This window comes from Tinamus guttatus, unplaced genomic scaffold, assembly GCF_059628265.1.
Source record: "Tinamus guttatus ecotype Peru unplaced genomic scaffold, ASM5962826v1 Tinamus_guttatus_pri_ptg001150l, whole genome shotgun sequence".
NCBI classification, from domain to species: Eukaryota; Metazoa; Chordata; class Aves; order Tinamiformes; family Tinamidae; genus Tinamus; species Tinamus guttatus.
In genome coordinates, this window is record NW_028289684.1 from 3,664,285 (window position 1) to 3,684,992 (window position 20,708).

The 20,708-nt window shown below is 55.8% G+C and overlaps 1 protein-coding gene across 1 annotated transcript in view; it reads left to right on the forward strand.

Moving 5' to 3' along the window:
• Positions 1-20,708, forward strand: part of LOC148590705 (uncharacterized) — a 31,150-nt gene that overhangs the window by 9,295 nt on the left and 1,147 nt on the right. The window contains exons 9-22 of the mRNA XM_088538728.1: positions 498-512; positions 3,203-3,286; positions 4,018-4,179; positions 4,561-4,680; positions 6,204-6,218; positions 8,909-8,992; positions 9,724-9,885; positions 10,267-10,386; positions 11,910-11,924; positions 14,615-14,698; positions 15,430-15,591; positions 15,973-16,092; positions 17,616-17,630; positions 20,321-20,404. Of these exons, the coding sequence (XP_088394854.1) occupies positions 498-512; positions 3,203-3,286; positions 4,018-4,179; positions 4,561-4,680; positions 6,204-6,218; positions 8,909-8,992; positions 9,724-9,885; positions 10,267-10,386; positions 11,910-11,924; positions 14,615-14,698; positions 15,430-15,591; positions 15,973-16,092; positions 17,616-17,630; positions 20,321-20,404 (1,242 nt within the window). The remainder of the gene's footprint in view (positions 1-497; positions 513-3,202; positions 3,287-4,017; positions 4,180-4,560; positions 4,681-6,203; positions 6,219-8,908; positions 8,993-9,723; positions 9,886-10,266; positions 10,387-11,909; positions 11,925-14,614; positions 14,699-15,429; positions 15,592-15,972; positions 16,093-17,615; positions 17,631-20,320; positions 20,405-20,708) is intronic.

Sequence of the window (20,708 nt, forward strand, 5' to 3'; positions counted from 1 at the left end):
GCCACCTTGCAAATGTTTGCAGCATCTCAGTTTGAGCATCACTTCCACTGCAAGTACTCTGAAATGCTCAAGCTGCCCATGAAGACAATTTGTCAGAGGCAGCTGCAACCACCCCAGGCACCTTCCTCCAACCACGTCATTGAAGATGGAGCATCATCTAGAACCTCTGAACACGAGACAGCAGACGCCAAAAACTTGCTTGCGTTGCAATCCTCCCAAAATCGTGCTGAGCTATCCCAAGCCAGGAGCACGCTCGAAGGGGAAGGCATTGCCAAAGCAATTTCCAAGGTTCAGCAGCTCCACTCGGAGATAAAAGTGTGTGCTGAGACCTTTGTGTGTGACGCTCTGGAAAGCCTGAAGAAGGAGTTAGAACAGAAACAGCCTGCCAAGGCAAGAGCCTTACCACACAGGTCAGAAGAAAGCCCTGTGCAGAGTGGCCCAAGAGAGCAGCGTGTTCGGCCTCTGACTGCAGGAGATCCAGGCGTGCATTGCAGAAGGCAGGTGGCAAAAGAGCCAAGCCGGAGAGATGGGAATGGGAGCAATGTGGGACAGGTCTTTCCAAAAGCAGAAGGAAGGAGAACTCCTACTGGAAAGTTAGTGGAGAGCCAACCAAGAACAAAGCTCCCTCCCCTCATGGTCCGTGGAATGGTCATGCTTTCAGAGGATGAAGCAGAGGCTCAAGGTTCTGAAGAGAAACATTCAGCTCATCTGCTCCCATCCGTCTGCCAAAGCTCTGAGCATTTTGCTCAGAAGACGCCAGAAGACATGCGGAAGCCGCACACTCCCCCCTTGCCAGTTGCATCAACACCTCACTCTGCACTGCTGGAAAACCAGCCTAAAGCGAGGCCAGGGAGCACACGAGACCCTTTCCCCTGCATTGCTCAGCAGTATTGCAGGCAGCCCGTCCCTCCAGCAGCTCCAAAGACCGCTTCTCAGAGCGGAGCCCGGATGAGATCGATGCGTGTAAAGCTGGTGACGGACAAGCCGGGGCAACGTGAACGCTGACAGAGGGCATTACCGGGGCACAGAATAAAGATGTTATTTCCAAGCACTGTGTGGATGTTCTTGTGTTCCTGTGCTGCTCCGGTGATTTACACCTGTTCATGACAGGGTCCAGCAACTGCTGCGAGAGCTGCGCGAGACCTTGTGCCCAGGTCGCGAGGCAGACGAGGCGAAGCTTCTCTTCAAGCAGCCCACGTGCGGCAAGGGCTCCAGAGTGCCATTTCTTGGGGCGAGGGCATTGGGGCAGGCCTGGGCTATGTAGCCAGAATCCGGGCAGGCAAGGCTGCTCCCACCACTTGCGCTCACACATGTACTCCTGCGCTCGCTTCCCATCCCTTCGTTAGGGTGTCAGTAGAGGCAAGCCTGCTCTGCTTCAGAGTTCACCTGAAGCATTTCCATGGCAGCAGCCGAATGTCTGCAGTAAATTCTGTGCCAGAGGGAGCTCCAAACCTCTTTCAACTGCACAGAGACTTGGTCGACTGTGAACTCCCTCAAGAGTCATTCCATTCCCCACTCTAGCCCCAGCTCCATGTTCGTGTAAGTACACTGGTGGGACACATGTCACTCTCGAAGCAAGCTGCAGCAGTGGGCTTAAGGCTTGCTGAGCCAGAGGTTCCCCAGCATCAGCATTTTCATAGCTGCCGGTGGACTTAGCCAACATGCCATTGTCTACTGCCTGCGTCAGTCTCATTTTGCTTCTACCTGCCCTAAGGCACCCTAAGATTCTATCACTATGAGTGCCACAGTTCAACGACACTTTGTCCAAAATATTTATTTAAATAGAGCACTCTTTATTACCTGGCCATACTGTGTTGAGGAATCCAGCAACATGAAGCACGGAACAGGTAGTAGTAACAAACACCACGGTGACACGGCACTTCCCAGTACACACTGAGTAGCAGACTAGCGGTAAAAGGCCCCCCAGCCTAGGTGCTTTCTGCCTGCAGTTCAGCGGTGTGGACAGACTGCTCCGGTCACACAAACCACAGATAGCATGTGCTCAGCGTACAAAAGATGAGACTTTTTGTCCAACAAATGGCTTGCCAGTATAGGACACCTAAGAAGCCCTGGTGGTCCTCCTAAGAATCCTACCACATGTCACAGGAAGGATGTTTCTTCCCTTGTTACTGTAGTTCTTCCTAGAGAGCATCTAGGCCCATGCAGAGCACCACTTATTGACAAAATACTTGTTTAGAAGGGATTAAGCAGCCGAAGACTTTCAACAGCCTCTCTTTCCACGTTCCCTTTGGTAACATCATGTGGGGAAAGGGCTGGGCCAAAAAGCCACGGTCAGAGCACCCATCTGGACGGACATGTCCAGTCCAGCCCATTACAAATGGCAGCAATGTGCCTCCCATCACTGAGGCAGAGGGAGGTACATCTCTGGTACAAAGCGAGCTTTAAAAATGCTCAAGAAGATCTGCCGTCTGTGTGAACTGAGCTCCAAGGCCTCTCCTCCAAGGTCTGCGCAAGGCTGCGCCCAGGGAAGACCGGCAAGGCCCCTTGGCAAGGCGAGGGCAGGCTGGGCCTGCAGGCCAGCCCGAGAGGGCCTGCCAGGACGGGCGGTGGCGCGCGAAAGCGGCCATGCGACAATGCGCTATTGTGAGACTGGGGTCACTCGTGAGGCGAGCGGCCGCGGCCAGCAGAGCTGGGTGCTGCTGGAGCCATTGAAGCCAGCGAACGTCGCAGCTCGCGGAGAAAGTTCTGGAAAGAACCATGGACAACATTCTCCGTGCTGATGTCCAAAATGGAGATGGACTAGCGAGAACAGAGGAGAAGAGGGCCGAGGTGTGTACCAGGCTGCAGAGAGGGCTAAGCGTGGGAGCCAGCAACCGTGTGGGGCTGCTGTGGGCTGTGGGAGTGCACAGGGGAGGGAGAGTGACAGGCACAGGGGGGAGGCCGGAGGAGGCTCTTGGGGAACTGTGTCTCTCTGCCGCTGCTGGAGTCCAGCTCCACAGGCCAGAGAGTGCTGTGCAAGGACGTCAGGGCTGGGTAAAGGGGCTGGAGTTGTAGGCAAGTGACCGGAGGAGCAGAGCATGGCTGGGGAATAGGGCACTCTTGGCACCCTCCTTGCGTGGGGCTTTCAAGGCGCACTTCTGGAAGCTGCTGTGCAGGAAGGCTGTGGAGAGCCAAAAGCCCATGAGTGCCTCTGTCTTTCCAGCCCGGGTGCCGAAGACAGCAGTTCAGAGATTCTACTGAGCTGCTGAACTTGCCTCTGGGGGTGAAGATCCCTGTGGAGCCGGGCTCCAGCACTGTGTTCCACCGGACCAAGCTGGGGGTAAAGGTAAAAGCAGCTGAAAGGGGTCAGGAAAGTCTCCTCTTCCTCCTCCTTTTCTTGCCGGACACGCAGAGCATCCTGCAAGAGGGACATTCCTCCATCCAAGCAGTGGGATATCCTGGTGTCAGCGGGAGCTGCAGTCCTTAGTGTGACAGGGAACAGATGGTCTGTGCGCTGAGCGAAGGCAGGAGCTGCCAGGAGGAGGCCCCAGGTCGTGTGCAGGAGTTGGGAGAGAAGGTTGCAACATGGGTCTCTGCCCGTGCATGTGCCTACAGAGCCAGTGGCAGCCTGGTGTGTGGCACTGGAGAAGTGTTCCACGGGGCCCGGCGTGCATCAGGCAGCGAGGCGGCCAGGGATGCTCCTACAGAACCTGGGGGACTCTCCAGGAGAGTTTTCCCTTCCCTCGAGCTCTGTTTGTGCCGAGCTGTAAATGGCAAGGCTTCTCTGCCGAGGAAACTTGTCAAGTATCCCCTTCTACACACAGCCACGAGATGGGAGCTGTGGAGCTGTGGATGGTTCTCCTCGCCTGAAAAGTCTCCAAGTAGAATAAGCTTTCCTTTGGGTATGATTTCTCCGTATCCCTGTGGGTACAGAGTGAGCTAGGTGCTGAGCCAGGAATGACCCTAAATCTCAGAGCCTGGAGAGCTAGCCCTATGAGCTGACAAAGCTCCAAAGTGTCTTTGTCTCTTTCCTCAGCCATCCTACCCTGATCTTGCCATGCACAATGTATCTTACAGCTTCACCAGCTGGCCAGTCACTTTGATCTTGGAGATCCACACTGTCATTTACTGGGGAATGAGTACAACAGCCTGCATGACCCCCATTTGCGGAAGTACTACAGCCGCAAAGAGCATTTGCGTAGGCTGAGGAGAGAAGGCTTCATCACGGAGGATGGCAAAGTAGGTTGTCCATGTGGGTGAGATGATGCCCTTCCAAAGGAGGGGGAGGTTGCCAGAGCGCTTGCTGCAGCCGCTCCTTGCAGGTGGAGGGCTCAGGGTTGTTGTGCTGCTTTCGCTGCTGCGGGGCAGGAGGAGCCCAAAGCTTGCTCTAGGCATTCCCATCTGCTCTTCCCAGGCTGTGTGTCGCTGCCACAGCAGCGGGTGCGTGGCCAGGGGGCCCAGTGATGAGCACGAGTCCCCACTGGGTGGTGGGAGCAAAGCCCCTCGATGCTGGGCCGGGCCGGGAGCGCAGCTCTCGCTGGGCTAGCGCTCCTCCTGGCAAGGCAGGCTGCGCGTGAGCGGCCAAAGCGCTAGATGATTTCTGCCCTCATCTCCTCGTAGGTTGTCTGCAATCTGCATGAATTCAACCAGTACAGGCAGTACCTGACGACGCTCAAGATAGAGCTCGAGAAAGCAGATGGGCAGGAACACGAGCCTAAACCTCAGGGTGCACAGGTACGCGTCGTGGTGCAGAGGGATGGGGTTTCACATCAATTCTGCCAGAAAGGCATGACCTGAAGAAGTGGTGAAGGCTGCGCTGGTGTGCCAGCTCTTGCGGCATGGAAAGGTTTGCGTCGCTCTGTGCTGAGCAGCTGATGCAGGATTTGGGCACGGGTGGGAAAGTGGTCCCTGAGTGCCCTCTGAGAGTGCTGAGGGAAGCCTTTCCCTCCTGGTCCCTGCTTCCCTCTCCTGGGCAAGGGCTTCTCAGAAAGCATGGCAATGCAGGGATCTCCAGGAACAAGGGCTGCTTGTTCCTACTCATAAAACGAGCATTCCTCACATTCAGGTCTGGACAAGGTGCCAAGGAGCCTCTGAAGATAAGCAGAGGTGTGGTGGGAGCCAAGTAGGCAACACCCGCGGCAGCCAAGACCCCAACACCCGTGGTAGAGACGACAAGGGCAAAGGGTTCAGATCAGTAAGTCAACCTCCTCCATCCTCTCTCTCCAGCTGGTTCACCGTTCACTGGTTAATTCCTCCTGGTTTCTGTTGCAGAAGTGCTCAAAGGAACAGCGGCACGCTAAAACCCGCACTCCCTTGAACTGGAATACCCTGACAGAAGTGCGGGAGCTGGCAGAGAGCACAGTCAACAAAGTGCTGCAGAGGGTGAAAGAGCTGGAGCAGCCAGTCCACGTTTTAAGGAGTGCCCCCCTTGCAGTTCGGGGAAGGCTGTTTTGTAGCGGAGGAAGGGCAGAGCATTCAGAGAAGCCTCCTGCGGATGTGCGGGAGGAAGTTTTGCTGGTGGCTAGAGACATTGCAGCAGCCCTTTTGGATCATCTGGCGAAGGAAGGTGCATACAGAGCATCAGATGCCTCTGAGGCCAGGCTGTTGGCCAGTCGCAAAAGGCAGCAGCGCGTTGCCGCAGGACCCACGCGAGCGGGCAAATTGGGAGAAAGAAAAGCCAGGCAAGCTGAACTCCCAAGGTTTGATGGAGGACTTCCTCTGCCTTCGCTTCACAAAATCATCCAGGATGCTGCTGAAAATATTGCAGCCACCTTGCAAATGTTTGCAGCATCTCAGTTTGAGCATCACTTCCACTGCAAGTACTCTGAAATGCTCAAGCTGCCCATGAAGACAATTTGTCAGAGGCAGCTGCAACCACCCCAGGCACCTTCCTCCAACCACGTCATTGAAGATGGAGCATCATCTAGAACCTCTGAACACGAGACAGCAGACGCCAAAAACTTGCTTGCGTTGCAATCCTCCCAAAATCGTGCTGAGCTATCCCAAGCCAGGAGCACGCTCGAAGGGGAAGGCATTGCCAAAGCAATTTCCAAGGTTCAGCAGCTCCACTCGGAGATAAAAGTGTGTGCTGAGACCTTTGTGTGTGACGCTCTGGAAAGCCTGAAGAAGGAGTTAGAACAGAAACAGCCTGCCAAGGCAAGAGCCTTACCACACAGGTCAGAAGAAAGCCCTGTGCAGAGTGGCCCAAGAGAGCAGCGTGTTCGGCCTCTGACTGCAGGAGATCCAGGCGTGCATTGCAGAAGGCAGGTGGCAAAAGAGCCAAGCCGCAGAGATGGGAATGGGAGCAATGTGGGACAGGTCTTTCCAAAAGCAGAAGGAAGGAGAACTCCTACTGGAAAGTTAGTGGAGAGCCAACCAAGAACAAAGCTCCCTCCCCTCATGGTCCGTGGAATGGTCATGCTTTCAGAGGATGAAGCAGAGGCTCAAGGTTCTGAAGAGAAACATTCAGCTCATCTGCTCCCATCCGTCTGCCAAAGCTCTGAGCATTTTGCTCAGAACACGCCAGAAGACATGCGGAAGCCGCACACTCCCCCCTTGCCAGTTGCATCAACACCTCACTCTGCACTGCTGGAAAACCAGCCTAAAGCGAGGCCAGGGAGCACACGAGACCCTTTCCCCTGCATTGCTCAGCAGTATTGCAGGCAGCCCGTCCCTCCAGCAGCTCCAAAGACCGCTTCTCAGAGCGGAGCCCGGATGAGATCGATGCGTGTAAAGCTGGTGACGGACAAGCCGGGGCAACGTGAACGCTGACAGAGGGCATTACCGGGGCACAGAATAAAGATGTTATTTCCAAGCACTGTGTGGCTGTTCTTGTGTTCCTGTGCTGCTCCGGTGATTTACACCTGTTCATGACAGGGTCCAGCAACTGCTGCGAGAGCTGCGCGAGACCTTGTGCCCAGGTCGCGAGGCAGACGAGGCGAAGCTTCTCTTCAAGCAGCCCACGTGCGGCAAGGGCTCCAGAGTGCCATTTCTTGGGGCGAGGGCATTGGGGCAGGCCTGGGCTATGTAGCCAGAATCCGGGCAGGCAAGGCTGCTCCCACCACTTGCGCTCACACATGTACTCCTGCGCTCGCTTCCCATCCCTTCGTTAGGGTGTCAGTAGAGGCAAGCCTGCTCTGCTTCAGAGTTCACCTGAAGCATTTCCATGGCAGCAGCCGAATGTCTGCAGTAAATTCTGTGCCAGAGGGAGCTCCAAACCTCTTTCAACTGCACAGAGACTTGGTCGACTGTGAACTCCCTCAAGAGTCATTCCATTCCCCACTCTAGCCCCAGCTCCATGTTCGTGTAAGTACACTGGTGGGACACATGTCACTCTCGAAGCAAGCTGCAGCAGTGGGCTTAAGGCTTGCTGAGCCAGAGGTTCCCCAGCATCAGCATTTTCATAGCTGCCGGTGGACTTAGCCAACATGCCATTGTCTACTGCCTGCGTCAGTCTCATTTTGCTTCTACCTGCCCTAAGGCACCCTAAGATTCTATCACTATGAGTGCCACAGTTCAACGACACTTTGTCCAAAATATTTATTTAAATAGAGCACTCTTTATTACCTAGCCATACTGTGTTGAGGAATCCAGCAACACGAAGCACGGAACAGGTAGTAGTAACAAACACCACGGTGACACGGCACTTCCCAGTACACACTGAGTAGCAGACTAGCGGTAAAAGGCCCCCCAGCCTAGGTGCTTTCTGCCTGCAGTTCAGCGGTGTGGACAGACTGCTCCGGTCACACAAACCACAGATAGCATGTGCTCAGCGTACAAAAGATGAGACTTTTTGTCCAACAAATGGCTTGCCAGTATAGGACACCTAAGAAGCCCTGGTGGTCCTCCTAAGAATCCTACCACATGTCACAGGAAGGATGTTTCTTCCCTTGTTACTGTAGTTCTTCCTAGAGAGCATCTAGGCCCATGCAGAGCACCACTTATTGACAAAATACTTGTTTAGAAGGGATTAAGCAGCCGAAGACTTTCAACAGCCTCTCTTTCCATGTTCCCTTTGGTAACATCATGTGGGGAAAGGGCTGGGCCAAAAAGCCACGGTCAGAGCACCCATCTGGACGGACATGTCCAGTCCAGCCCATTACAAATGGCAGCAATGTGCCTCCCATCACTGAGGCAGAGGGAGGTACATCTCTGGTACAAAGCGAGCTTTAAACATGCTCAAGAAGATCTGCCGTCTGTGCGAACTGAGCTCCAAGGCCTCTCCTCCAAGGTCTGCGCAAGGCTGCGCCCAGGGAAGACCGGCAAGGCCCCTTGGCAAGGCGAGGGCAGGCCGGGCCTGCAGGCCAGCCCGAGGGGGCCTGCCAGGACGGGCGGTGGCGCGCGAAAGCGGCCATGCGACAATGCGCTATTGTGAGACTGGGGTCACTCGTGAGGCGAGCGGCCGCGGCCAGCAGAGCTGGGTGCTGCTGGAGCCATTGGAGCCAGCGAACGTCGCAGCTCGCGGAGAAAGTTCTGGAAAGAACCATGGACAACATTCTCCGTGCTGATGTCCAAAATGGAGATGGACTAGCGAGAACAGAGGAGAAGAGGGCCGAGGTGTGTACCAGGCTGCAGAGAGGGCTAAGCGTGGGAGCCAGCAACCGTGTGGGGCTGCTGTGGGCTGTGGGAGTGCACAGGGGAGGGAGAGTGACAGGCACAGGGGGGAGGCCGGAGGAGGCTCTTGGGGAACTGTGTCTCTCTGCCGCTGCTGGAGTCCAGCTCCACAGGCCAGAGAGTGCTGTGCAAGGACGTCAGGGCTGGGTAAAGGGGCTGGAGTTGTAGGCAAGTGACCGGAGGAGCAGAGCATGGCTGGGGAATAGGGCACTCTTTGCACCCTCCTTGCGTGGGGCTTTCAAGGCGCACTTCTGGAAGCTGCTGTGCAGGAAGGCTGTGGAGAGCCAAAAGCCCATGAGTGCCTCTGTCTTTCCAGCCCGGGCGCCGAAGACAGCAGCTCAGAGATTCTACTGAGCTGCTGAACTTGCCTCTGGGGGTGAAGATCCCTGTGGAGCCGGGCTCCAGCACTGTGTTCCACCGGACCAAGCTGGGGGTAAAGGTAAAAGCAGCTGAAAGGGGTCAGGAAAGTCTCCTCTTCCTCCTCCTTTTCTTGCCGGACACGCAGAGCATCCTGCAAGAGGGACATTCCTCCATCCAAGCAGTGGGATATCCTGGTGTCAGCGGGAGCTGCAGTCCTTAGTGTGACAGGGAACAGATGGTCTGTGCGCTGAGCGAAGGCAGGAGCTGCCAGGAGGAGGCCCCAGGTCGTGTGCAGGAGTTGGGAGAGAAGGTTGCAACATGGGTCTCTGCCCGTGCATGTGCCTACAGAGCCAGTGGCAGCCTGGTGTGTGGCACTGGAGAAGTGTTCCACGGGGCCCGGCGTGCATCAGGCAGCGAGGCGGCCAGGGATGCTCCTACAGAACCTGGGGGACTCTCCAGGAGAGTTTTCCCTTCCCTCGAGCTCTGTTTGTGCCGAGCTGTAAATGGCAAGGCTTCTCTGCCGAGGAAACTTGTCAAGTATCCCCTTCTACACACAGCCACGAGATGGGAGCTGTGGAGCTGTGGATGGTTCTCCTCGCCTGAAAAGTCTCCAAGTAGAATAAGCTTTCCTTTGGGTATGATTTCTCCGTATCCCTGTGGGTACAGAGTGAGCTAGGTGCTGAGCCAGGAATGACCCTAAATCTCAGAGCCTGGAGAGCTAGCCCTATGAGCTGACAAAGCTCCAAAGTGTCTTTGTCTCTTTCCTCAGCCATCCTACCCTGATCTTGCCATGCACAATGTATCTTACAGCTTCACCAGCCGGCCAGTCACTTTGATCTTGGAGATCCACACTGTCATTTACTGGGGAATGAGTACAACAGCCTGCATGACCCCCATTTGCGGGACTACTACAGCCGCAAAGAGCATTTGCGTAGGCTGAGGAGAGAAGGCTTCATCACGGAGGATGGCAAAGTAGGTTGTCCATGTGGGTGAGATGATGCCCTTCCAAAGGAGGGGGAGGTTGCCAGAGCGCTTGCTGCAGCCGCTCCTTGCAGGTGGAGGGCTCAGGGTTGTTGTGCTGCTTTCGCTGCTGCGGGGCAGGAGGAGCCCAAAGCTTGCTCTAGGCATTCCCACCTGCTCTTCCCAGGCTGTGTGTCGCTGCCACAGCAGTGGGTGCGTGGCCAGGGGGCCCAGTGATGAGCACGAGTCCCCACTGGGTGGTGGGAGCAAAGCCCCTCGATGCTGGGCCGGGCCGGGAGCGCAGCTCTCGCTGGGCTAGCGCTCCTCCTGGCAAGGCAGGCTGCGCGTGAGCGGCCAAAGCGCTAGATGATTTCTGCCCTCATCTCCTCGTAGGTTGTCTGCAATCTGCATGAATTCAACCAGTACAGGCAGTACCTGACGACGCTCAAGATAGAGCTCGAGAAAGCAGATGGGCAGGAACACGAGCCTAAACCTCAGGGTGCACAGGTACGCGTCGTGGTGCAGAGGGATGGGGTTTCACATCAATTCTGCCAGAAAGGCATGACCTGAAGAAGTGGTGAAGGCTGCGCTGGTGTGCCAGCTCTTGCGGCATGGAAAGGTTTGCGTCGCTCTGTGCTGAGCAGCTGATGCAGGATTTGGGCACGGGTGGGAAAGTGGTCCCTGAGTGCCCTCTGAGAGTGCTGAGGGAAGCCTTTCCCTCCTGGTCCCTGCTTCCCTCTCCTGGGCAAGGGCTTCTCAGAAAGCATGGCGATGCAGGGATCTCCAGGAACAAGGGCTGCTTGTTCCTACTCATAAAACGAGCATTCCTCACATTCAGGTCTGGACAAGGTGCCAAGGAGCCTCTGAAGATAAGCAGAGGTGTGGTGGGAGCCAAGTAGGCAACACCCGCGGCAGCCAAGACCCCAACACCCGTGGTAGAGACGACAAGGGCAAAGGGTTCAGATCAGTAAGTCAACCTCCTCCATCCTCTCTCTCCAGCTGGTTCACCGTTCACTGGTTAATTCCTCCTGGTTTCTGTTGCAGAAGTGCTCAAAGGAACAGCAGCACGCTAAAACCCGCACTCCCTTGAACTGGAATACCCTGACAGAAGTGCGGGAGCTGGCAGAGAGCACAGTCAACAAAGTGCTGCAGAGGGTGAAAGAGCTGGAGCAGCCAGTCCACGTTTTAAGGAGTGCCCCCCTTGCAGTTCGGGGAAGGCTGTTTTGTAGCGGAGGAAGGGCAGAGCATTCAGAGAAGCCTCCTGCGGATGTGCGGGAGGAAGTTTTGCTGGTGGCTAGAGACATTGCAGCAGCCCTTTTGGATCATCTGGCGAAGGAAGGTGCATACAGAGCATCAGATGCCTCTGAGGCCAGGCTGTTGGCCAGTCGCAAAAGGCAGCAGCGCGTTGCCGCAGGACCCACGCGAGCGGGCAAATTGGGAGAAAGAAAAGCCAGGCAAGCTGAACTCCCAAGGTTTGATGGAGGACTTCCTCTGCCTTCGCTTCACAAAATCATCCAGGATGCTGCTGAAAATATTGCAGCCACCTTGCAAATGTTTGCAGCATCTCAGTTTGAGCATCACTTCCACTGCAAGTACTCTGAAATGCTCAAGCTGCCCATGAAGACAATTTGTCAGAGGCAGCTGCAACCACCCCAGGCACCTTCCTCCAACCACGTCATTGAAGATGGAGCATCATCTAGAACCTCTGAACACGAGACAGCAGACGCCAAAAACTTGCTTGCGTTGCAATCCTCCCAAAATCGTGCTGAGCTATCCCAAGCCAGGAGCACGCTCGAAGGGGAAGGCATTGCCAAAGCAATTTCCAAGGTTCAGCAGCTCCACTCGGAGATAAAAGTGTGTGCTGAGACCTTTGTGTGTGACGCTCTGGAAAGCCTGAAGAAGGAGTTAGAACAGAAACAGCCTGCCAAGGCAAGAGCCTTACCACACAGGTCAGAAGAAAGCCCTGTGCAGAGTGGCCCAAGAGAGCAGCGTGTTCGGCCTCTGACTGCAGGAGATCCAGGCGTGCATTGCAGAAGGCAGGTGGCAAAAGAGCCAAGCCGCAGAGATGGGAATGGGAGCAATGTGGGACAGGTCTTTCCAAAAGCAGAAGGAAGGAGAACTCCTACTGGAAAGTTAGTGGAGAGCCAACCAAGAACAAAGCTCCCTCCCCTCATGGTCCGTGGAATGGTCATGCTTTCAGAGGATGAAGCAGAGGCTCAAGGTTCTGAAGAGAAACATTCAGCTCATCTGCTCCCATCCGTCTGCCAAAGCTCTGAGCATTTTGCTCAGAACACGCCAGAAGACATGCGGAAGCCGCACACTCCCCCCTTGCCAGTTGCATCAACACCTCACTCTGCACTGCTGGAAAACCAGCCTAAAGCGAGGCCAGGGAGCACACGAGACCCTTTCCCCTGCATTGCTCAGCAGTATTGCAGGCAGCCCGTCCCTCCAGCAGCTCCAAAGACCGCTTCTCAGAGCGGAGCCCGGATGAGATCGATGCGTGTAAAGCTGGTGACGGACAAGCCGGGGCAACGTGAACGCTGACAGAGGGCATTACCGGGGCACAGAATAAAGATGTTATTTCCAAGCACTGTGTGGCTGTTCTTGTGTTCCTGTGCTGCTCCGGTGATTTACACCTGTTCATGACAGGGTCCAGCAACTGCTGCGAGAGCTGCGCGAGACCTTGTGCCCAGGTCGCGAGGCAGACGAGGCGAAGCTTCTCTTCAAGCAGCCCACGTGCGGCAAGGGCTCCAGAGTGCCATTTCTTGGGGCGAGGGCATTGGGGCAGGCCTGGGCTATGTAGCCAGAATCCGGGCAGGCAAGGCTGCTCCCACCACTTGCGCTCACACATGTACTCCTGCGCTCGCTTCCCATCCCTTCGTTAGGGTGTCAGTAGAGGCAAGCCTGCTCTGCTTCAGAGTTCACCTGAAGCATTTCCATGGCAGCAGCCGAATGTCTGCAGTAAATTCTGTGCCAGAGGGAGCTCCAAACCTCTTTCAACTGCACAGAGACTTGGTCGACTGTGAACTCCCTCAAGAGTCATTCCATTCCCCACTCTAGCCCCAGCTCCATGTTCGTGTAAGTACACTGGTGGGACACATGTCACTCTCGAAGCAAGCTGCAGCAGTGGGCTTAAGGCTTGCTGAGCCAGAGGTTCCCCAGCATCAGCATTTTCATAGCTGCCGGTGGACTTAGCCAACATGCCATTGTCTACTGCCTGCGTCAGTCTCATTTTGCTTCTACCTGCCCTAAGGCACCCTAAGATTCTATCACTATGAGTGCCACAGTTCAACGACACTTTGTCCAAAATATTTATTTAAATAGAGCACTCTTTATTACCTAGCCATACTGTGTTGAGGAATCCAGCAACACGAAGCACGGAACAGGTAGTAGTAACAAACACCACGGTGACACGGCACTTCCCAGTACACACTGAGTAGCAGACTAGCGGTAAAAGGCCCCCCAGCCTAGGTGCTTTCTGCCTGCAGTTCAGCGGTGTGGACAGACTGCTCCGGTCACACAAACCACAGATAGCATGTGCTCAGCGTACAAAAGATGAGACTTTTTGTCCAACAAATGGCTTGCCAGTATAGGACACCTAAGAAGCCCTGGTGGTCCTCCTAAGAATCCTACCACATGTCACAGGAAGGATGTTTCTTCCCTTGTTACTGTAGTTCTTCCTAGAGAGCATCTAGGCCCATGCAGAGCACCACTTATTGACAAAATACTTGTTTAGAAGGGATTAAGCAGCCGAAGACTTTCAACAGCCTCTCTTTCCATGTTCCCTTTGGTAACATCATGTGGGGAAAGGGCTGTGCCAAAAACCCACGGTCAGAGCACCCATCTGGACGGACATGTCCAGTCCAGCCCATTACAAATGGCAGCAATGTGCCTCCCATCACTGAGGCAGAGGGAGGTACATCTCTGGTACAAAGCGAGCTTTAAAAATGCTCAAGAAGATCTGCCGTCTGTGCGAACTGAGCTCCAAGGCCTCTCCTCCAAGGTCTGCGCAAGGCTGCGCCCAGGGAAGACCGGCAAGGCCCCTTGGCAAGGCGAGGGCAGGCCGGGCCTGCAGTCCAGCCCGAGGGGGCCTGCCAGGACGGGCGGTGGCGCGCGAAAGCGGCCATGCGACAATGCGCTATTGTGAGACTGGGGTCACTCGTGAGGCGAGCGGCCGCGGCCAGCAGAGCTGGGTGCTGCTGGAGCCATTGGAGCCAGCGAACGTCGCAGCTCGCGGAGAAAGTTCTGGAAAGAACCATGGACAACATTCTCCGTGCTGATGTCCAAAATGGAGATGGACTAGCGAGAACAGAGGAGAAGAGGGCCGAGGTGTGTACCAGGCTGCAGAGAGGGCTAAGCGTGGGAGCCAGCAACCGTGTGGGGCTGCTGTGGGCTGTGGGAGTGCACAGGGGAGGGAGAGTGACAGGCACAGGGGGGAGGCCGGAGGAGGCTCTTGGGGAACTGTGTCTCTCTGCCGCTGCTGGAGTCCAGCTCCACAGGCCAGAGAGTGCTGTGCAAGGACGTCAGGGCTGGGTAAAGGGGCTGGAGTTGTAGGCAAGTGACCGGAGGAGCAGAGCATGGCTGGGGAATAGGGCACTCTTGGCACCCTCCTTGCGTGGGGCTTTCAAGGCGCACTTCTGGAAGCTGCTGTGCAGGAAGGCTGTGGAGAGCCAAAAGCCCATGAGTGCCTCTGTCTTTCCAGCCCGGGCGCCGAAGACAGCAGCTCAGAGATTCTACTGAGCTGCTGAACTTGCCTCTGGGGGTGAAGATCCCTGTGGAGCCGGGCTCCAGCACTGTGTTCCACCGGACCAAGCTGGGGGTAAAGGTAAAAGCAGCTGAAAGGGGTCAGGAAAGTCTCCTCTTCCTCCTCCTTTTCTTGCCGGACACGCAGAGCATCCTGCAAGAGGGACATTCCTCCATCCAAGCAGTGGGATATCCTGGTGTCAGCGGGAGCTGCAGTCCTTAGTGTGACAGGGAACAGATGGTCTGTGCGCTGAGCGAAGGCAGGAGCTGCCAGGAGGAGGCCCCAGGTCGTGTGCAGGAGTTGGGAGAGAAGGTTGCAACATGGGTCTCTGCCCGTGCATGTGCCTACAGAGCCAGTGGCAGCCTGGTGTGTGGCACTGGAGAAGTGTTCCACGGGGCCCGGCGTGCATCAGGCAGCGAGGCGGCCAGGGATGCTCCTACAGAACCTGGGGGACTCTCCAGGAGAGTTTTCCCTTCCCTCGAGCTCTGTTTGTGCCGAGCTGTAAATGGCAAGGCTTCTCTGCCGAGGAAACTTGTCAAGTATCCCCTTCTACACACAGCCACGAGATGGGAGCTGTGGAGCTGTGGATGGTTCTCCTCGCCTGAAAAGTCTCCAAGTAGAATAAGCTTTCCTTTGGGTATGATTTCTCCGTATCCCTGTGGGTACAGAGTGAGCTAGGTGCTGAGCCAGGAATGACCCTAAATCTCAGAGCCTGGAGAGCTAGCCCTATGAGCTGACAAAGCTCCAAAGTGTCTTTGTCTCTTTCCTCAGCCATCCTACCCTGATCTTGCCATGCACAATGTATCTTACAGCTTCACCAGCCGGCCAGTCACTTTGATCTTGGAGATCCACACTGTCATTTACTGGGGAATGAGTACAACAGCCTGCATGACCCCCATTTGCGGGACTACTACAGCCGCAAAGAGCATTTGCGTAGGCTGAGGAGAGAAGGCTTCATCACGGAGGATGGCAAAGTAGGTTGTCCATGTGGGTGAGATGATGCCCTTCCAAAGGAGGGGGAGGTTGCCAGAGCGCTTGCTGCAGCCGCTCCTTGCAGGTGGAGGGCTCAGGGTTGTTGTGCTGCTTTCGCTGCTGCGGGGCAGGAGGAGCCCAAAGCTTGCTCTAGGCATTCCCATTTGCTCTTCCCAGGCTGTGTGTCGCTGCCACAGCAGCGGGTGCGTGGCCAGGGGGCCCAGTGATGAGCACGAGTCCCCACTGGGTGGTGGGAGCAAAGCCCCTCGATGCTGGGCCGGGCCGGGAGCGCAGCTCTCGCTGGGCTAGCGCTCCTCCTGGCAAGGCAGGCTGCGCGTGAGCGGCCAAAGCGCTAGATGATTTCTGCCCTCATCTCCTCGTAGGTTGTCTGCAATCTGCATGAATTCAACCAGTACAGGCAGTACCTGACGACGCTCAAGATAGAGCTCGAGAAAGCAGATGGGCAGGAACACGAGCCTAAACCTCAGGGTGCACAGGTACGCGTCGTGGTGCAGAGGGATGGGGTTTCACATCAATTCTGCCAGAAAGGCATGACCTGAAGAAGTGGTGAAGGCTGCGCTGGTGTGCCAGCTCTTGCGGCATGGAAAGGTTTGCGTCGCTCTGTGCTGAGCAGCTGATGCAGGATTTGGGCACGGGTGGGAAAGTGGTCCCTGAGTGCCCTCTGAGAGTGCTGAGGGAAGCCTTTCCCTCCTGGTCCCTGCTTCCCTCTCCTGGGCAAGGGCTTCTCAGAAAGCATGGCGATGCAGGGATCTCCAGGAACAAGGGCTGCTTGTTCCTACTCATAAAACGAGCATTCCTCACATTCAGGTCTGGACAAGGTGCCAAGGAGCCTCTGAAGATAAGCAGAGGTGTGGTGGGAGCCAAGTAGGCAACACCCGCGGCAGCCAAGACCCCAACACCCGTGGTAGAGACGACAAGGGCAAAGGGTTCAGATCAGTAAGTCAACCTCCTCCATCCTCTCTCTCCAGCTGGTTCACCGTTCACTGGTTAATTCCTCCTGGTTTCTGTTGCAGAAGTGCTCAAAGGAACAGCGGCACGCTAAAACCCGCACTCCCTTGAACTGGAATACCCTGACAGAAGTGCGGGAGCTGGCAGAGAGCACAGTCAACAAAGTGCTGCAGAGGGTGAAAGAGCTGGAGCAGCCAGTCCACGTTTTAAGGAGTGCCCCCCTTGCAGTTCGGGGAGGGCTGTTTTGTAGCGGAGGAAGGGCAGAGCATTCAGAGAAGCCTCCTGCGGATGTGCGGGAGGAAGTTTTGCTGGTGGCTAGAGACATTGCAGCAGCCCTTTTGGATCATCTGGCGAAGGAAGGTGCATACAGAGCATCAGATGCCTCTGAGGCCAGGCTGTTGGCCAGTCGCAAAAGGCAGCAGCGCGTTGCCGCAGGACCCACGCGAGCGGGCAAATTGGGAGAAAGAAAAGCCAGGCAAGCTGAACTCCCAAGGTTTGATGGAGGACTTCCTCTGCCTTCGCTTCACAAAATCATCCAGGATGCTGCTGAAAATATTGCAGCCACCTTGCAAATGTTTGCAGCATCTCAGTTTGAGCATCACTTCCACTGCAAGTACTCTGAAATGCTCAAGCTGCCCATGAAGACAATTTGTCAGAGGCAGCTGCAACCACCCCAGGCACCTTCCTCCAACCACGTCATTGAAGATGGAGCATCATCTAGAACCTCTGAACACGAGACAGCAGACGCCAAAAACTTGCTTGCATTGCAATCCTCCCAAAATCGTGCTGAGCTATCCCAAGCCAGGAGCACGCTCGAAGGGGAAGGCATTGCCAAAGCAATTTCCAAGGTTCAGCAGCTCCACTCGGAGATAAAAGTGTGTGCTGAGACCTTTGTGTGTGACGCTCTGGAAAGCCTGAAGAAGGAGTTAGAACAGAAACAGCCTGCCAAGGCAAGAGCCTTACCACACAGGTCAGAAGAAAGCCCTGTGCAGAGTGGCCCAAGAGAGCAGCGTGTTCGGCCTCTGACTGCAGGAGATCCAGGCGTGCATTGCAGAAGGCAGGTGGCAAAAGAGCCAAGCCGGAGAGATGGGAATGGGAGCAATGTGGGACAGGTCTTTCCAAAAGCAGAAGGAAGGAGAACTCCTACTGGAAAGTTAGTGGAGAGCCAACCAAGAACAAAGCTCCCTCCCCTCATGGTCCGTGGAATGGTCATGCTTTCAGAGGATGAAGCAGAGGCTCAAGGTTCTGAAGAGAAACATTCAGCTCATCTGCTCCCATCCGTCTGCCAAAGCTCTGAGCATTTTGCTCAGAACACGCCAGAAGACATGCGGAAGCCGCACACTCCCCCCTTGCCAGTTGCATCAACACCTCACTCTGCACTGCTGGAAAACCAGCCTAAAGCGAGGCCAGGGAGCACACGAGACCCTTTCCCCTGCATTGCTCAGCAGTATTGCAGGCAGCCCGTCCCTCCAGCAGCTCCAAAGACCGCTTCTCAGAGCGGAGCCCGGATGAGATCGATGCGTGTAAAGCTGGTGACGGACAAGCCGGGGCAACGTGAACGCTGACAGAGGGCATTACCGGGGCACAGAATAAAGATGTTATTTCCAAGCACTGTGTGGCTGTTCTTGTGTTCCTGTGCTGCTCCGGTGATTTACACCTGTTCATGACAGGGTCCAGCAACTGCTGCGAGAGCTGCGCGAGACCTTGTGCCCAGGTCGCGAGGCAGACGAGGCGAAGCTTCTCTTCAAGCAGCCCACGTGCGGCAAGGGCTCCAGAGTGCCATTTCTTGGGGCGAGGGCATTGGGGCAGGCCTGGGCTATGTAGCCAGAATCCGGGCAGGCAAGGCTGCTCCCACCACTTGCGCTCACACATGTACTCCTGCGCTCGCTTCCCATCCCTTCGTTAGGGTGTCAGTAGAGGCAAGCCTGCTCTGCTTCAGAGTTCACCTGAAGCATTTCCATGGCAGCAGCCGAATGTCTGCAGTAAATTCTGTGCCAGAGGGAGCTCCAAACCTCTTTCAACTGCACAGAGACTTGGTCGACTGTGAACTCCCTCAAGAGTCATTCCATTCCCCACTCTAGCCCCAGCTCCATGTTCGTGTAAGTACACTGGTGGGACACATGTCACTCTCGAAGCAAGCTGCAGCAGTGGGCTTAAGGCTTGCTGAGCCAGAGGTTCCCCAGCATCAGCATTTTCATAGCTGCCGGTGGACTTAGCCAACATGCCATTGTCTACTGCCTGCGTCAGTCTCATTTTGCTTCTACCTGCCCTAAGGCACCCTAAGATTCTATCACTATGAGTGCCACAGTTCAACGACACTTTGTCCAAAATATTTATTTAAATAGAGCACTCTTTATTACCTAGCCATACTGTGTTGAGGAATCCAGCAACACGAAGCACGGAACAGGTAGTAGTAACAAACACCACGGTGACACGGCACTTCCCAGTACACACTGAGTAGCAGACTAGCGGTAAAAGGCCCCCCAGCCTAGGTGCTTTCTGCCTGCAGTTCAGCGGTGTGGACAGACTGCTCCGGTCACACAAACCACAGATAGCATGTGCTCAGCGTACAAAAGATGAGACTTTTTGTCCAACAAATGGCTTGCCAGTATAGGACACCTAAGAAGCCCTGGTGGTCCTCCTAAGAATCCTACCACATGTCACAGGAAGGATGTTTCTTCCCTTGTTACTGTAGTTCTTCCTAGAGAGCATCTAGGCCCATGCAGAGCACCACTTATTGACAAAATACTTGTTTAGAAGGGATTAAGCAGCCGAAGACTTTCAACAGCCTCTCTTTCCATGTTCCCTTTGGTAACATCATGTGGGGAAAGGGCTGGGCCAAAAAGCCACGGTCAGAGCACCCATCTGGACGGACATGTCCAGTCCAGCCCATTACAAATGGCAGCAATGTGCCTCCCATCACTGAGGCAGAGGGAGGTACATCTCTGGTACAAAGCGAGCTTTAAAAATGCTCAAGAAGATCTGCCGTCTGTGCGAACTGAGCTCCAAGGCCTCTCCTCCAAGGTCTGCGCAAGGCTGCGCCCAGGGAAGACCGGCAAGGCCCCTTGGCAAGGCGAGGGCAGGCCGGGCCTGCAGGCCAGCCCGAGGGGGCCTGCCAGGACGGGCGGTGGCGCGCGAAAGCGGCCATGCGACAATGCGCTATTGTGAGACTGGGGTCACTCGTGAGGCGAGCGGCCGCGGCCAGCAGAGCTGGGTGCTGCTGGAGCCATTGGAGCCAGCGAACGTCGCAGCTCGCGGAGAAAGTTCTGGAAAGAACCATGGACAACATTCTCCGTGCTGATGTCCAAAATGGAGATGGACTAGCGAGAACAGAGGAGAAGAGGGCTGAGGTGTGTACCAGGCTGCAGAGAGGGCTAAGCGTGGGAGCCAGCAACCGTGTGGGGCTGCTGTGGGCTGTGGGAGTGCACAGGGGAGGGAGAGTGACAGGCACAGGGGGGAGGCCGGAGGAGGCTCTTGGGGAACTGTGTCTCTCTGCCGCTGCTGGAGTCCAGCTCCACAGGCCAGAGAGTGCTGTGCAAGGACGTCAGGGCTGGGTAAAGGGGCTGGAGTTGTAGGCAAGTGACCAGAGGAGCAGAGCATGGCTGGGGAATAGGGCACTCTTGGCACCCTCCTTGCGTGGGGCTTTCAAGGCGCACTTCTGGAAGCTGCTGTGCAGGAAGGCTGTGGAGAGCCAAAAGCCCATGAGTGCCTCTGTCTTTCCAGCCCGGGCGCCGAAGACAGCAGCTCAGAGATTCTACTGAGCTGCTGAACTTGCCTCTGGGGGTGAAGATCCCTGTGGAGCCGGGCTCCAGCACTGTGTTCCACCGGACCAAGCTGGGGGTAAAGGTAAAAGCAGCTGAAAGGGGTCAGGAAAGTCTCCTCTTCCTCCTCCTTTTCTTGCCGGACACGCAGAGCATCCTGCAAGAGGGACATTCCTCCATCCAAGCAGTGGGATATCCTGGTGTCAGCGGGAGCTGCAGTCCTTAGTGTGACAGGGAACAGATGGTCTGTGCGCTGAGCGAAGGCAGGAGCTGCCAGGAGGAGGCCCCAGGTCGTGTGCAGGAGTTGGGAGAGAAGGTTGCAACATGGGTCTCTGCCCGTGCATGTGCCTACAGAGCCAGTGGCAGCCTGGTGTGTGGCACTGGAGAAG